Genomic DNA, 18552 nt, shown 5'->3' with positions numbered 1-18552 from the left:
AAGCAAAAGTTTATCATCCTCCAGCTGCCTTAAAAAAAAGCAGGCAGAACAATGTAGCTTGTCAAGGTGAACAGTGAATGTTTCGTGTGCATGTGTGGCTTGTGTGTTTGTTTCTGCGTCCTCAGGAGGTTTGTCTGAGCGGTAATGCGTCTGCCAAACGTGGATTGGCTGGGAAGCTGGCGCCTAACTTCTCGCTTCCCCAACTTAACTACGATAATCACTCTTGGCATTTAGTGAGGTTTTTTTTAATGCTTTTGACACTTACTCTGTGGATGAATCCTCCTGGTGGATGCTTCACTTCTGCCTTTGGAGCCGCTTGACCACATTTTCTTATTTGTCACACAGGATTCTTTACAGCGAAGGTGTATATGCTTGAATAGGTTTTTGTTAGTTTAGGTAACAGATACAGTATCACACTAGCTAGTGCAACTCCCACATTTCAATTACAGCGTAGCTATACTATAGAAAGTCAATTTGGATATACTTTAGAGTAGTCAGTAAAGCTGGGCGATATGGCCTGAAAACTGTATCACGATACATAGTTTTATTGTTATCGATAATTGATGTCATTTATGATCTATGGATAATAAGGATCAGGGCCCTCGTGTAACAGGTGTTTGGCCTACTTACTAGAAATACTTCAGTTTAAATCCAGAAAAACTACATACGTCAGTAAAAATTTAAATGTACTAAAGAGTGCGGCGCACGCACAAAGCCAAGCACATTTCTTTTTTACACGGCAATCAACTTCAAATTGGTCCCAAGTGTCGGCCTAGCTTGACTTGCCCCCTCATGAATACGCAAATCATAGTGAAAGTAGCCATGTGCTTGAGCTCCGCATGGTTTGACCAATCACAAGTCAGTTGGAGGTGCTTCTTTCGCGTGTTTCGAGTGATGTCAGAGCGATTGTCAGGCTGATATTGCCGTGTCTCCAAAAACTTTAGAAGAGGTGGGTGACTGTGAAAGTTACCTCAATTTAAATATATTTTGTTTAATCTACATCAAAATGTAAATGTATACAGTATCCTTGTCAGGTTAGGGTTTCATAAGAAAATTATGTTATTTTGATAGTCTCAGTCTGAGGAGTAAAAGTTGGCACTTTTTTCATGTGAACTGTTACCCATCATCCCTAAAGGCCTACTGAAAACCACTACTACCCACCACGCAGTCTGATAGTTTATATATCAATGATGAAATATTAACATTGCAACACATGCCAATACGGCCTTTTTAGTTTACTAAATTGCAATTTTAAATTTCCCGGGACTTTTTTCTTGAAAACGTCGCGTAATGATGACGTGTACGCGTGACGTCACGGGCTGTTATGAAATGAGCGCTGCACACACACACAGCTAAATGTCGTCTGCTTTAACGGCATAATTACACAGTATTTTGGAGATCTGTGTTGTTGAATCTTTTGCAATTTGTTGCTGGGGACATCTCTGCGCTGCTGATCCACCTCCGCTTGGGATGGTTTCCTGCTGGCTCCGCTGTGAACTGGACTCTCGCTGCTCTGTTGGATCCGCTTTGGACTGGACTCTCGCGGCTGTGTTGGATCCATTATGGATTGAACTTTCACAGTATCATGTTAGACCCGCTCGACATCCATTGCTTTCGTCTTCTCCAAGGTTCTCATAGTCATCATTGTCACCGACATCCCACTGGGTCATCATTGTCACCGACGTCCCACTGGGTGTGAGTTTTCCTTGCCTTATGTGGGCCTACCGAGGATGTCGTAGTGGTTTGTGTTGTGGTTTGTGCAGCCCTTTGAGACACTACTGATTTAGGGCTATATAAGTAAACATTGATTGATTGATTGTTTGAATTAATATTGGAGAAGTCAAAGTAGAACAATGGAGTTGGGAAGCTTTAGCCTTTAGCCACACAAACATACGGTGATTCCTTGTTTAAAATTCACGGAGTTGAAACTTTACTATGGATCAGAGCGGACATGGATCCCCACCACTTGTCAATCAGCAGGTTTCGGTGAGAAAATTGTGGTTAAAAAGTCGTCTCTTACCGATATCAGCTGAGCTTGTGCCTCCCGTACAGCTGCCGTCGACTTCCCCGGGATACTGCGCGACAACACCCGGCCGTGGACGTACACTTCCAACTATCAGGTACTGTTAAACTCACTAAAACACTAGCAACACAATAGAAAGATAAGGGATTTCCCAGAATTATCATAGTAAATGTCTCTAAAAACATATGAATCCGTCCCAATGCAATGCGATTGCAATCGCGTTTTTTTTTTTTTTTTCTTTTTTTTTTTTTCTAGTCAGTCGCTATCAATATCCTCAAACACGAATCTTTCATCCTCGCTCAAATTAATGGGGAAATTGTCGTTTTCTCGGTCCAAATAGCACTTTTTCTTGGAGGCTCCCATTATAAACTGTGAATATGTGCTGAGCCATCACACGGGAGACGCCATCGTCTGTGACTTCCGGTGGAGGCAGGGCTTTTCTCTTGGCACCTAAAGTTGCGAACTTTATCGTGGATTTTCTCTACTAAATCCTTTCAACAAAAATATGGCAATATTGCGAAATGATCAAGTATGTCACATAGAATGGACCTGCTATAAATAAGAAAATCTCATTTCAGTAGGCCTTTAAAGTATACACAGAATCTAAAATGTGCGTATGTTAGCCATGAAGTTGGTGTGAAGCAGCGCAATTTTCCACATAGTCAGTTTTGATACTTTGCGTAGAAATACGGCATACGCCAGGTTTTTGTGCATAAGCAAGCTTGTTACATGAGGGTCCAGGATAAATATATTAAATGTAAACATTTTTATTCAGAACATAACCTTCTTCTGATTATATTCCTCTCAGCTATCAAGGCAGAAAGGAAAGGAAATGTCAACTCAAGCATGGAAAACACTCAATTAATGTAAACAAAATTTTAAAATCACCTTGAACACTTAACAATAACTTCCCAATGATGGTGAAAAAATAAGGAATATGTAAAAATGCTTTATAAAGTGCAACAAAATGCAAAGTGGGAAAATGTAATCATAGAGAAACCTGAGAAGAAATATTTTTGCAGGTTTAGTGCCAGGAAGTTACAGTTGTGTGCTAAAGAGTGAACGTGACTAACGTGGTGTGGTATTACCTGTCTTGATGGGGATGTGCGCCTTGCATAATTTACAGAGCACATTGGTCCGGTTACAAATTACAGACCACATTGGTCCGGTTACATATTTAAAAAACTGCCATACTGCCGAGGTGACTTTTCCTGTTTTATCCACAATTTCACTCATTGCTCTCATTTTGACGTTTATTTCTCACTCCACGCAAAGAATTAGCCGCGAGACCACGCGATGGCGCAACCAAACAAGATTGTTGATATTGTCACCTGATAGACGGTTAGTGTGCCGCTCCCACTGATAAGTGATCACTTCCTGTGTTGCCCGGTTACCAGGGAGTGAGTACCTCATGCAGCCAACCTTGATTCGCAACTTCCCGGTTTCTATTGATGAAGAAGAAAAAATTATAGCAAACGCATTTTTTATTGATATGGATTACGTTTCTATTGTGATATATATTGATATTGTTTTATCGCCCAGCCCTAGTAGTCAGCATTCAGCTTGAGTATAGATTTACTCCACTCAAAATAAGTCAGACAAGAATGACACTGGGTTGACTTATTTCAGATTTGTTCTCAATGAACCGCAGCACCCTCGTGCAGCACCACAGCATCACGTTAGCACCGCCATTCTTGACTGTAGGGATACAAAGGACCATGCTACCCACGTGTATTTACACAACAATTTCTGTGTTGACTCACTTTTAGTGGATAGTGAATCCATACCGATATACAAGGTGTACATTGACTACTCTAAAGTATGTCCAAGTTTAAAGGGGAACATTATCACCAGACTTATGTAAGAGTCAATATGTACCTTGATGTTGCAGAAAAAAGACCAGATAATTTTTCAACCGATTTCCGAACTCTAAATGGGTGAATTTAGGCAAATTAAACGCCTTTCTATTTATCGCTCTCGGAGCGTTGACGTCAGAACGTGTCGTCACCTCGGTAATAAAGCTGCCATTTTCTCAAACACATTACAAACACCGGCTCTCAGCTCTGTTATTTTCCGTTTTTTCGACTATTTTCTGGAACCTTGGAGACATCATGCCTCGTCGGTGTGTTGTCGGAGGGTGTAACAACACTAACGGAGGGATTCAAGTTGCACCACTGGCCCAAGGATGCGAAACTGGCAAGAAATTGGACGAAATTTGTTCAAAATACGGGGTGTGGGGAAAGCCGACGAAATGGCCAGTCGTTTGTTCCGCACACTTTACCGACGAAAACTATGCTACTACAGAGATGGCAAGATTGTGTGGCGATCCTGCGACACACAAGATTGTGTGGATATCCTGCGACACTCAAAGTAGATGCATTTCCAACGATAAAGTCAAAGAAATCTGCCGCCAGACCCCCATTGAATGTGTTGGAGTGTCTGCACATTTTACCGGCGATGATAAAGCAGACATGGCATAGAGATGTATGGATAACCTGCAGATGCATTTCCAACGATAAAGTCAACTAAATCACAAAGGCAAGTTTTGTTGATGTTATTGACTTATGTGCTAATCAGACATATTTGGTCGCGGCATGACTGCCAGCTAATCGATGCTAACATGCTATTTAGGCTAGCTGTATGTACATCTGTAGCTATATTTGCATCCAGTGTTTCTCTCCACCCACATTTAATGCCAAACAAACACTTACCAATCGACGGATTTAAGTTGATCCAGTGTCACAAGATGCGAAACTTCCGATCGTTGGTCTGCACATTTTACCGGCGATGCTAAGGCTGACATGACCGAATAGCGTCAATAGCTATTCGCTCAATAGCTTCAGTTTTCTTCTTCAATTTCATTTTCTCTATCTGCCTCCATACTCCAACCATCCGTTTCAATACATGCCTAATCTGTTAAATCGCTTAAGCCGCTGAAATCCGAGTCTGAGTCCGAGCTAATGTCGCTATATCTTGCTGTGCTATCCGTATTGGCATCACTGGATGACGTCACAGGAAAATGGACGGTGGCTTCACAGATAGCGAAAATCAGGCACTTTAAAGCTTTTTTTAGGGATATTCTGGGATGGGTAACATTTTGAAAAAAAATAAAATGAGCCACTGGGAACTGATTTTTGTTGGTTTTAACCCTTCTGAAATTGTGATAATGTTCCCCTTTAATTTTTTATGGAACTGTTCACTGACAGGATGTAATGACATCGATAGCGTTGCTAAAAGAACACATCTCATGCACACCTGAATCTCCACACTGTGCATGTGTCACCCTCTACGTGCTGCTCGGTCCCCCGTGGGCCCTGAATGCAACCACCCGGGGGGCTTCAAGGTGGACACTCTAACAAGTAGACACGCTTAGCCTCGCCATCCAGTATCCTACAACACACCCCTCCCTCCCCTGCAATCTGTGGCGTGAAGAGCTGAGCGAAACATTTGGAAAATCAGCTTGATGTATTTTTACCGGGCCGAGACGCCTGCCAAACTACACAGGGGTTGTTTAACACGCACTTTATTATTTATTTGGACTATTTCTGTGCTGGTGCGGTGGAGGATGATGATGAAGGGATGGAGCGGGGAAGCGACACAGAGGCTGTTACTGTAAATAATTATTTAATGTTGACATATTAGCCAGGAAATAACTCTTAACATGTCTTCTGTAATCAAAACAAATAGAAATGTTGCTGTTTAAACAACCCTAATGACCGCCAATATACACAATAATAATGTCTTAGCGAAGATAACACTGCTCACTTATCACAATGTTGATCATAATGTTGTAGTTGAACACAATAATAAGCATATTGTTAAATTCATACCTTAAATTTTATTTATTTTGCACTGCATTGTTTTTTATTTCTTGAATTCTATTTGTTGACATAAAAAACAAAACTACATTTTTTTATTCATACTCACATTTTTGCTTTTCATGTCAGTTTTTATTATGAGATGAGTACAGTAGTTTAAAGCTAGACTGAGGAATTGGGCCTTTTTTTCCTTAAATACATTTTAATAATGAATAATAATGATTTTCTGAATTTCTTGTCTCTATATTATTATGAAATGTGACTTTTACTTGATACAAGGAGCCAGTAATTTGGACAGAATAAAGAAAAAGCTGTCTCTTTTAAAATAGTAATACTAAACTACTGTATATCCACATAAATATAAATGTTCAAGTATATTTTTTAATGTAATTTAAACTGAATAGTTTAATTTTAATTTTAAATAAAAACATTTTTTATTTCTCCACATGTTGACTTGATTAAAGAATATTTAATGAAGAATGAAAAATAAAGACTTTGTTGTTCAGGTTTATTATAACTTTTTGCAAAGAATTGACAGACCAGACCAAGTGTTTGCTTTTCTTTGTTTTTCAAAATAAAAGCCCTGCTTTAGGAAAAAACAGTTAGATCTTGTGTCCATTGGGCGCTCTTCATCATCACTGCTCCTCTTCCTCGCCTTCTGTCTCTCCCTCGTCTTCCAAACATCTCGGCCTCTTCTGCAGCGAGCGCCACGCAACCTTTAGTCAACTCACAGCTGCTCACCGCCCGCCTCACCAATTATCACCACACACCCTGAGGTCACACACACATACTTATCCACTTCGTGCGCGTGTGTGTGTGTGTGTGTGTGTGTGTGTGTGTGTGTGTGTGTGTGTGTGTGTGTGTGTGTGTGTGTGTGTGTGTGTGTGTGTGTGTGTAACATATATGCGCAGATGTGTGTGTAGATCCACAGGCTTGACTGGGCCATATGGGCTCTATGGAGAAGGATGGTGCGTGCGTCTGGAGGAGGGATGGCGGGCCATGTGCGGCATGAGCTGTGCAAGCAGTTGTTCAGTTGTGTGTGTATGTGTGTATTTGTGCGCGGGCGCACCAGAGGCTGCAGGAGATTGCTTAATGGAACAAATGGTCGTGACGGGCCGGGGGAAGAAAGAACAGGCTTGCTGATACCGCGGGCACACTGCGAGCCCACGGCAAGGGCTGCTTCATCTGGGCTCCTGCCACACGCACACACACACACACACACACACACTGCCATGCCCCAGTACCTAAAATGATTGCTCCTTGCAAAACTTTTAATTTGCAAATGAAGTTAGCAGCAGAAAAAAACGAGACTCATCACTTTGTGATTCCTTGTGTGTGTGTGTGTGTGTGTGTGTGTGTGTGTGTGTGTGTGTGTGTGTGTGTGTGTGTGTAAAGTGCTTTTCACAGATAAAATCACAAAGCGCTGTAGAAAAGATAGGTGAATTAAATCAACAATTCAGTTAAAACAACAGGGGAACATCATAAAAAGGATAAAAAGTGGATTAAAAGTGATAGATAAAAGGTGCATTAACTAAAAGCTTTACTAAAAATAGAAGTCTGTAAATGCCTACTGAAACCAACTACCACCCACCACGCAGTCCGATAGTTTATATATCAATGATGAAATATTAACATTGCAACACATGCCAATACAGCCTTTTTAGTTTACTAAATTGCAATTTTAAATTTCGTCCTGAAAACGTTGCGTAATGATGACGTGTACGCAAGACGTCACAGGTTTTTAGGAAGTATGAGCGCTACGCACACACACAGCTAAATGTCGTCTGCTTTAACGGCATAATTACACAGTATTTTGGAGATATGTGTTGCTGAATCTTTTGCAATTTGTTCAATTAATATTGGAGAAGTCACAGTAGCAAGATGGAGTTGGGAAGTTTTAGCCTTTAGCCACACAAACACAGTGATTCCTTGTGTAAAATTCCTGGAGGTGAAAATTTACTATGGATCAGAGCGCGGTCAAGAGAACATGAAACACGACGGAATGTCAACCAGCAGGTTTCGGTGAGAAAATTGTGGTTAAAAAGTCGCTGCCGTCGACTCCCCTGAGACACTGCGCGTCAACACACCCGTGGACGTACACCTCCGACTATCAGGTAATAGTTAACTGACTAAAACACTAGCAACACAATAGAAAGATAAGGGATTTCCCATAATTATCCTACTAAATGTGTCTAAAAACATTGGAATCCCTCCCAATGCAATCGCGTTTTTTTTTCTTTTCTAGTCCGTCGCTATCAATATCCTCAAACACGAATCTTTCATCCTCGCTCAAATTAATGGGGAAATTGTCGTTTTCTCGGTCCGAATAGCACTTCTTCCGAATAGCACTTCTTCCGAATAGCACTTCTTCCCATTAAAAACCATGTGAATATGTGAGGAGCCATCACACTTGCGACATCATCGTTGCGAACTTTATCGTCAATGTTCTCTACTAAATCCTTTCAGCAAAAATATGGCAATATCGCGAAATGATCAAGTATGACACATAGAATGGACCTGCTATCCTCGTTTCAATAAGAACATCTAATTTCAGTAGGCCTTTAAATGTTTCTTAAAAGTGTCACCACAGTCAAGCTCGTGGAGGTATTGTTCTCGGTTATTCCAAAGTTTGTGAGCTATTGCCTGGAATGCCAGGTCTCCACAGGTTTTGAATTGTTTTTTCAGATCTTTAGGAGACCCTGGCCTGAAGACCGGACGCTGTGCCCCAAAGTGTAGGACCATAACGTGTGTGTCCCCTTTATCCACTGGTGTCTCCTGTTAAATTTCCCCACACGCTCAGTAAGCTTCTTAACTGTTTGTCAAATATAAACATATTTACAGTCGTTAACGCAGCGCCTGTGTTCCATGTAATTAGATCATGTTCCTAATGAGACTCTTGTTACGCCGCAGCCCAAAAAAAAATTAGCAAATTAATAATTTGTACACTCATTGATGCAATTTATTTTTTTGTTTTTTTTCCTCCTCCTCTTAGCCTTTTATGTCTTTTTTACCAATGTATGAAAACCAGACTAAATTAGGACTATAAGTTGTAGAGAAACCAAATAAATGCAAACTACTTTGTCACACCTTAGCAATCAATAATAATAACAATAATAATTAAAGGATGATATTAATCTTTTTTTTGGGTGGGGGCTTAAAGTGCACTTTTTAAAATACTCAGACACAAGAACAGAAGCAAGCACACAGGGGGAAAACGAAGTTTTTAAAAAGCATGTTAAAAGAGATGCTATAATTGATCATTTGTAGGTTATATTGTCACTCTATGATATGCTTGTATTTTTCTTTGTATACAAAACTTTTTTTTTCTTTCAGATAAATACTCAAAAAAACGGAAAAAATAGTAGTCGTAAAAAGAAGATACCCACTGCTAATATTAAAATGTATAAAGAATAAAATATTCCTAGTCTAACCATTGAACATTTGTAACTCACACAAGTGTCAGACGAAGCTTACCACTGTAAAAACAGTAACACTATTATTATATTATTATTTTTCTCCAAACACACCTTATTGGTGTCAGTGTAGTTGCTAAAGCCAAGGCAAAAGCCAAAAATATTCAGAGTTGATCATTTGGCTCAAGTCAGTCTAATGCATTTAAAGTAGTTTTTCAATCAATTGTGGTTCAATTGCAATGTTGTTTTGCAGAACTTTTACTGTGTTTGCTTGTCATTGGACAGCCACCTGCTGTTGACTACACTGTATCATATCTTTACCTGCACTGTCACTCTGTATGCGTCTATACTGAGACGTGAGTCGCAAGTTAGTCAGGTGACTTGCAAGCAGTGTAATCACTTCCCGTCTTGACCTCTAGATGGCGGCCATCCCCCGTTCCTCCGCTCCTCTTCTCCTCCTGGTGCTTCTTGCGTCTCGGTGTTGCCCAGCTGGCCTCGGCAGCCGCCAGCCAGCGCTTTGGCGGCCTGCTGACGAGAGTGCGCTGTCAAACGGTGGTGGCGTTACAGCTCCATCGTGCAAACACGCGCACACACATACGCGCGCGCGCGCATTTCCAGCTCAGATGTGAAGCTGTAGCCAGAGGCCTCGCAATCTGCGGTGTTAAGTGTGCAAAGTCGGCGAGGCCGCTTGTAAAAGTACAACCTGCTGCTGCAGCGGCAACTAACACTGAATGTTGTTAACACGCCTGCAGCACACACACACGCGCGCACACACACACACACACACACACACACACACACACACACACACACACACACACACACACACACACACACACACACACACACACACACACGTACACACACACGTACACACACACACACGCGCGCGCGCTTGGTGAACACGCACATGGAGACCCTATTAAAACACTTTTAAAAATTCACTTTTAGCTGAGTTTGGTGTAAAACAAAGTAAGAGCAAGTAAGCCACGTGTGAAGAAATTCTGTGTGAAGGCAGATTAATGAGGAGTTAAATGTAAAAATAAAAGTGGGATATTTTAGAGCAGTGGTTCTCAACCTTTTTTCAGTGATGTACTTTCTGTGAATTTTTTTTAAATTCAAGTAGAATGGACCTGCTATCCCCGTTTAAAGAGCAGAGCTGATGCAACCAGCCTTAAAAGTAAAAAAACAACAACCAAAAAATACATATGTTACAATTTATTTTAAAAATACACTACAATCCATCCATCCATTTCCTACCGCTAGTCCTGTTCGGAGTTGTGGGGGGTCGCTCTAGCCTATCTCAGCTGCATTCGGGCGGAATGTTACACTTTATTGTAAAGATACACTATAATGTTATATTTTATTGTAAAGATGTATTATAATGTTGCACTTTGTTGTGAAGATCCATTGTGATTTTACACTTTATTGTAAATATACACCATAATGTTACACTATTAAAAATATACTATGCATTATAATGTTAGACTTTATTGTAAAGATACATTATAATGGTACATTTTAATGTAGAGATACACAATAATGTTACTTTATCGGAAATATGCATTATAATGTTACACTTTCATGTAAAGATGCATTATGTTACACTTTATTGTAAAGATATAACTATAATGTTACACTTGATTGTAAAGATGCATTATAATGTTACACTTTATTTTAAAGATACACAATAAGTTACACTTGATTGTCAATATGCATTATAATGTTGCAATTTCATGTAAAGATGCATTATAATGTTACACTTTATTGTAAAGATACATTATAATGGTACCCTTTATTGTAAAGATACACAATAAGTTACACTTGATTGGAAATATGCATAATAATGTTACACTTTCATGTAAAGATGCATTATGTTACACTTTCATGTAAGGATACATTATATTGTTTACACTTTATTGTAGAGATACACAATAAGTTACACTTGATTGTCAATATGCATCATAATGTTGCAATTTAATGTAAAGATGCATTATAATGTTAAAACTATTGTAAAGATGCACTGTTCGTTTTTTGTAAAGATACACTATAACGCTACACTTTATTATAAAAAAAATACACTACTATGTTACACTTTATTGTAAAGTGCATTATGTTACACTTTATTGTAAGGATGTCACACTGTTTTAAATATGCATAAACAATGTGATATAATGCTAAAACAGTAAAGTGTTTAAATATAATGATATATTTTCTGATCCTAGCATAATAAGATGTAATAAATTAGAAGATGTATTTATTTTGACGATTTACTGAAGTCAATAGCAACTATGTCATCTTTATCCTGCTTGTGTAATTATCTTTATTATTAGTATGTTCTCCAGTCAACCATGCATGTTTGCATAGCCACACCAAGCATGACATGGTATGCGCGTGTGTGTGTGTGTGTGTGTGTGTGTGTGCATGTCATCTGTAGCATCTATACCCCTGGCAGTGTTGTGTAGTGACAAGTCTGCTACACCCCACACCTTTTTTTTTTACCAAATATTTTCCTTCACTCTTTGCCTGCAGAACATTTTCTGCCACCTGTAAATAATCTCACATTTGCTGTGCGCCACAACCACTGCAAGCCACTGAGAGGTGTGTGTGTGTGTGTGTGTGTGTTGTAATTAATCTCTTTAGCAGTAGCAGTGAGTAGAATGTGTGTTGGATGTGCAGCGTTTGATTATGAAGACTATCGGGGGAAATTAGTGCAAAATGCCCCCCAGCTAAACCTGCTTTTATTTTTTTATACACACAAAATAGTTTGGGAGTGCGTCTCTACAGAGTTCAATGTTGAAATTGTTTCACTTTACACAGCAAGTGTCCAGCAGGTGGTGTCCTTTCACAACACTGACCTGCCACAATGTCACCACAACACAAATGTCCCTTCAGTAAAGTTGCCATGTATGGAGAGTGTTACACAACACAAAATACACACACTGAGAGGAGGTGTCTGTGTGAGTCCCGCCTCTTTAGATAAGCTCCGCCCCTCCTCGTCACTTTGAACCCTGCTATTGTCTTGTCCTCAATCCAGCCACTAATCCGTCCAAGTGTCCTTTTCTGTGGTGTCCAGTGGTGTGTGTGTGCGTGTATTAAGCACAAATTAATGAGTGTTTCAGTGATGGAGGATACTTATTGGATTTGATGCTTTGGGAATACTGCCTTCACCACGCACGCACACACACACACAACCTGCCGAGGTGAGTGTGTGTGTGTTTAAGACCAGAGGTTGTGTAGTCAAACTGTGTGTAAGCTTCTTACAAGCAACAAGAAAGGTCATGACCTCAGTGGTTCATTTCCTTTTCCAACACTGCAGTTTTATTTTGTGCTTTTCTTACTAAAATGTCATTTAAATGCATTTAAATGTAGAATATATTTATATTACTCATATATTATATATATAATATATGTTATATATCATTTATTATTATTATTGTCTATTGTGAGCGAACTGTGGTGCTGAATTTCCCCCAGGCATCAATAAAGTACTTTCTATTATATTCTATTTCTATTTGTATTTTTAAAGTGTTTTGTATATTGTACAGGATTGCTTATTATTTTTATTGGATAGTAGTCTGTTTATTTCAATTGTTAGTTTTTCCTTTATTACCTCTTGTGTTATTTATTTTTACCCCATATTTGTTCCCACTACCGCACCTTAAACTGGAGTCCTTAATCTCGTTATATGCAAAAATAATGACAATAAAGTCCATTCTATTCTATTCTTTTCTTTTTAAAGGACGCTTGCATTTTTATAGCACAGAAACTCTAATCAAGTCTAATTAGAGCATTTTAAACCTTTTTTTTTTTTTACAAATATTCAAAATAGTACATAATTGTTTATTATTCAAATATTACAAACCATTTCACATTAAGTTTTACTAACAAGTATTTCTATGTAGTGTTACTTCTAGATAACCAATACGCTTACAGTGAAAGGTTTTTATTTTAATTGTAGATAGACAGATAGTACTTTGATTCCTTCAGGAGAGTTCCCTCAGGAAAATTAAAATTCCAGCAGCAGTGTTCAGAATTGAGATTGAATTTAAATAGTAAACAGTAAATAATGCGGTTATAAATGGTATCGAAATAGAAAGATATTACAATAACAATAAAAATAAAAAGCAACAATGAGAATAAAAATTGTATTATTGATTATTTCCACAGTTACACATGTGGGGAAACGTACAAATAAAATACACAAACATATTTCGGTGTAACAATAATCATGTCAGACATCCATCCATTCCTACCGCTTATTCCCTTTGGGGTGGCGGGGGGCGCTGGTGCCTATCTCAGCTACAATCGGGGTACACCCTGTACAAGTCGCCACCTCATGTCTGACAAACATCATTTATAAATAGAACAATGTGTTATTAATTGTATTTCCATGACAACAATGCAATATAAAAGTGCCAAATGTTTTTTGGTGACATCAGTGTGCAGAACAAAGTGTGTGTTGCTGTTGTTGTGTCACACACACACGCACACACCAGCATCACAAGTTGTGTTAGAATGACTCACACCCTTCTTCACTGCATCACACAGTATTTCGTGCGACACAACATCACACACTTACTTTGTCACACGGTGGCGTCCTGCTGTGCCGCCATCTTGGCGAGGAGCATCATCCTGAGCAATTTATGTTCAAGAACGTCCTGGAAGTCGGTGAAAAGTTAACTTTCTAAGTCCTTTTTTTTTTTTTTCATGTGCAAAGACAATTTTCTGTCACCATGTTTTTTTATTTACCTCAATTCACCATTTTTGTTGTTGTTCTGCCTTTTCCACATGTGACTTTCCTCTGGCTTGTGATTGGTTGAAAATTGTGCTGAAAGAGTGTTGTTATCAGTCTACACGTCTTTTGTTTTGCATTGTCTTTTTCACGAATGACTTCAAGTTTCTATTTATAGCTCTGTGGTTTATGACAAACGTTTTGCTGTTTACCGTATTTTATCGACTTATGGTGCTACTTTTTCCCCACACTTTAAACACTGCGGCTTATAACACGGTTCGGCTAATTTATAGATTTTTCTTTGTCAACGACCATAATGTTCAACAAATACTTTTAATATTACACCGACAGAGACACTGAAAAAGTGTGTTATCTGTGCTATGGCGCCATCTTTTGGACGAGTTCGCTTATTGCAGGTGCTTTGGCTGGAAAATGTACTTCTTGTTTCGTGCCTTAAACCGGAAGTATAACCGTCAATAGCGTTCTACTCAAAATTATTTGTCATTCCAAGCAACACTTGTAAGTTTTACAATATAACTAAAACAATTCATAGTTACTAAAGCGTACCATGTGTGATGTCTGTAGGAGTGTTTTTGTGTATATTTGTGCATACTATCATAATGTAATTAGGCTAGTGGTTGCAAGTGTCTGTGTTAAAATTATTAATTTACAATGACAATATTTGTGTATTATTTCAGTTCACCCAATTGTGGAATTATTAGGTCTGTTTAGCTGATTGCAGAGCTACTTTGTGCAGCTGGTGGGTTCATGACAGTCTCCTATTTTGTTTGATCAGCTGTTTTACTACCGTGCTAGACACTTTTTGGAGACAATTAAGGTATGTAAATAAACATTTATAAAATATTTTGTTTCGGTTTATATCTGTGGCTTATCGTCCTGTGTGGCTGATATATGAAAAAAATATTTGTTCTTGTAAATTTTGGTGGGTTTGGCTTAAATACCAGAAAATACGGTAATTTTCAGTCCACCTTTTTCCTCAATTTGCCAGTGTTGTTTTTTCCAGCAATGTTTTTCTTCAGACACGTGCTTGTCTTAAAAGAGCTGTTTAGGTTTATAGCGCCACCTGTTGATGTGGCGATTATTTCCTGTTTCACGCGTTGTTACACGGTGTGATTTTATGTGGAGTCAACAGGAAGCCACACAGCGGCGGGATGATCACTCGCACCAATATTTCACACACAAAGCAGTGAGAGACTCTAGGACGTCCCGCCCCTGAGAAAGAGCGACGTTATTCATTTCCCTGCTGTGTCATGTGACCAAGTAAAAAGTGGCGTTGTTTATGAAACGTGACGCTTGTTGTGATTGTGTTTCAGGCTGCAGCTGTTGGACCAGCACTGTCAGAACAGCGCCCAGCAGGTTTGTGAGCTGCTGACTAAACAGAACCAGCGGCTGATGCAGGACAGAACCACCAACACAAAAAACTTCTCCCTCAACTAAATTCTTTGTTTGTTAGGATTATTTATCTTTGCATCGCTTTTACTCCAACATCCCGCTACACGTCACAGCCTTTTTTTAAACTATTTTTGTATTTTGGGGCTGAATGTGACTTAGTGGTGTAGTTCATGTACATTTATACTTGTTGACATACTGTATGTGGCAACAATATTTATTTTTTTTAATTAGATTTTTCTTATCTAAATAGAAGAGCGATGTCGAGGCACTATGACCCTGGGGAACATGCTTTATCAGTATCATGCTCCAAAAAGTTGTGCACTACAAACCAAAAAATCCCGACTTTTTCATGTAAAAAAAAAAAAAAAAAAAAAATCAGCACAAATGATTTTATACATTTGTTTTGTAAGTTAAAGTGTTTTATTTATTGTACTCCACAGTAAATGTTGCTGATCAATTTGAATTAATAATTTATTGAATTTTTTATTACATGTTTTGGTGATAAATGGTTCAAGTTGGTCAAAAATGTTAATAGATTTTTTTTTTTTTTACTATTTTCTCTTACAGAATAAAAACATTGTTAAATATATTCTTTAAGGATACCATGTTTTGCAGAGGTGTACTTAGAACAATTATTTATAGTCATGGCACAGACCCAAACATAAATTCACTGAAGCCTAGAGCTCGCAGCAGCAGAAGGAAATGTCAGAAAGTTTTGCCAAGCATTGAGATTTCGTTTTATGGTCCTTGAACGCACCACAGTTGTGTGCCATGTGATGCAGGGCTGAAACTTTAGGCATGATTTCCTCCCGACAAATCTAGACAAATCAATGGATCACAGACATGGTGGACTTTTGCTAGTTTAATGGACGTAAAAGAGCAGCAGTAGAAACAAGTCATGTGACAAATCTGTCCAGAACAACAAAACAAACAAAAAAAAGAGGCTGCATTTCTTTTTAAAAGACGCCTGTGAGAACTCAGACTGCAGAATGAACGCACAAACAAAACTTGGAGGTGCTAACAAAAGAATAAATTAATCGGAAACGGAGTTCAAGTTATCAATGACATCCAAAGAAGAAGAAGAATAAATAACATTTGTCTAAGAAGAATAAGAGCACATCCCCCAGCTGTACTTGAAACTGCCTCCTCCATAAAATCTCAATGTTTTTTTTTTCTTATTTGGAGTGAAACCGTAAGGCTTTCCTGGCGTGTGAAGACAAAAAAGACGACGGGTGGTCCGACGGGTGTTGGTGGTCCGACTGGAAAACAATCACGCACTTTGTAGAAGCAACTGGAAGACGCGTTAAAGACAGAAACTTCTTGTCTTTCCTTTTCTGCCTGGAATGTTTGAACACCAACCTTACTTGCTTCCTTCCTTCCTTCCTTCCTAACACCTTCAGTGGACTTTCTACTTGCCGCTCACCTTATCCTGCCTGCAATGAGGCATCATGTCACCTGTAATGGTTTTAGCAAACCCTCACATCTGTCTTCATCGCCTCCAGTCAGCTGTGGTCCTCACAAAAACACAAAAAGTGACACGGGCACAGAAGGAAGACCTCCACCAAGGCCACATCCCAGGTCAAGTATAAAAATAACATCTCGATCTGTTTCTATGTGTAAGATTGACGCGGTGCAAATCTGGATAAAAGTGCAGACACGGGAGTGCAGAGTGGGCACCCCCCAGAGCAGGGGTGTCGAACGTAGGGCCCCGCGAGATGAGTTAAACACCAGCTGAAATGATTGAATGAAAGAAACTGCTGTTCTAAATGTGTCCACTAGGTGTCGCGTTAGCAATTGAGTGCTTGTTCTGATAGATTAAAAATGAAAACCAATAAGAGCGTTATAAAACTTTAAGACTCGAAGAACATAACATTCATTCCATCCATCCATTTTCTACCTCTTGTCCCTTTTGAGGTGGCTGGAGCCTATCTCAGCTGCATTCGGGCGGAAGGCCGTGTACACCCTGGACAAGTCGCCACCTTATTGCAGGGCCAAAACAGACAGACAGACAACATTCACACTCACATTCACACACTAGGGCCAATTTAGTGTTGCCAATCAACTTATACCCAGGTGCATGTCTTTGGAAGTGGGAGGAAGCCGGAGTACCCGGAGGGAACCCACGCATTCACAGGGAGGACATGCAAACTCCACACAAAAAGATCCCGAGCCTGGGTTCAACCTTCATATTGTGAGGCAGACGCACTAACCCCCGTGCCGCATAACATTCATTCAGTGTGTATTATACAACTAATGAAGTTAGAACAAACAAAAAACCTTTCAGAATGTACTTGGTCTATCTACAGTAGGGCAAAAAAGTATTTAGTCAGCCACCGATTGTGCAAGTTCTCCCACTTAAAATGATGACAGAGGTCTGTAATTTCCATCATAGGTACACTTCAACTGTGGGACAAAGAATGTGAAAAAAAAATCCAGGAATTCACATTGTAGGAATTTTAAAGAATGTGTTTGTAAATTATGGTGGAAAATAAGTATTTGGTCAACCATTCAAATCTCTCACTGATGGAAGGAGGTTTTGGCTCAAAATCTCAGGATACATGGCCCCATTCATTCTTTCCTTAACACGGATCAATCGTCCTGTCCCCTTAGCAGAAAAACAGCCCCGAAAGCATGATGTTTCCACCCCCATGCTTCACAGTAGGAATGCTGTTCTTGAGATGCAACTCAGTATTCTTCTTCCTCCAAACACGACGAGTTGAGTTTGTACCAAAATGGATACATGGATGAGAATGTCATGTGGTCAGATGAAACCAAAATATAATTTTTTGGTATAAACTCAACTCGTCGTGTTTGGAGGAAGAAGAATACTGAGTTGCATCCCAAGAACACCATTCCTACTGTGAAGCATGGGGGTGGAAACATCATGCTTTCGGGGCTGTTTTTCTGCTAAGGGGACAGGACGATTGATCCGTGTTAAGGAAAGAATGAATGGGGCCATGTATCGTGAGATTTTGAGCCAAAACCTCCTTCCATCAGTGAGAGCTTTGAATGGTTGACCAAATACTTATTTTCCACCATAATTTACAAATAAATTCTTTAAAATTCCTAAAATGTGAATTCCTGGATTTTTTTTCACATTCTGTCTCTCACAGTTGAAGTGTGCCTATGATGAAAATTACAGACCTCTGT

At 39.3% G+C, this 18552-nt stretch overlaps 1 protein-coding gene across 1 annotated transcript in view; it reads left to right on the top strand.

The window, feature by feature from the left end:
• Positions 1-16446, top strand: part of sdccag8 (SHH signaling and ciliogenesis regulator sdccag8) — a 94775-nt gene extending 78329 nt beyond the window's left edge. The window contains exon 17 of the mRNA XM_061911161.1: positions 15324-16446. Within this exon, the coding sequence (XP_061767145.1) occupies positions 15324-15447 (124 nt within the window). The 3' untranslated portion in view covers positions 15448-16446. The remainder of the gene's footprint in view (positions 1-15323) is intronic.
• Positions 16447-18552: the final 2106 nt, after the last annotated feature.

Source organism: Nerophis ophidion, linkage group LG09 (genome assembly GCF_033978795.1).
Source record: "Nerophis ophidion isolate RoL-2023_Sa linkage group LG09, RoL_Noph_v1.0, whole genome shotgun sequence".
Lineage (NCBI taxonomy): Eukaryota > Metazoa > Chordata > Actinopteri > Syngnathiformes > Syngnathidae > Nerophis > Nerophis ophidion.
This window is presented reverse-complemented; position numbering and strand designations above follow the sequence as displayed.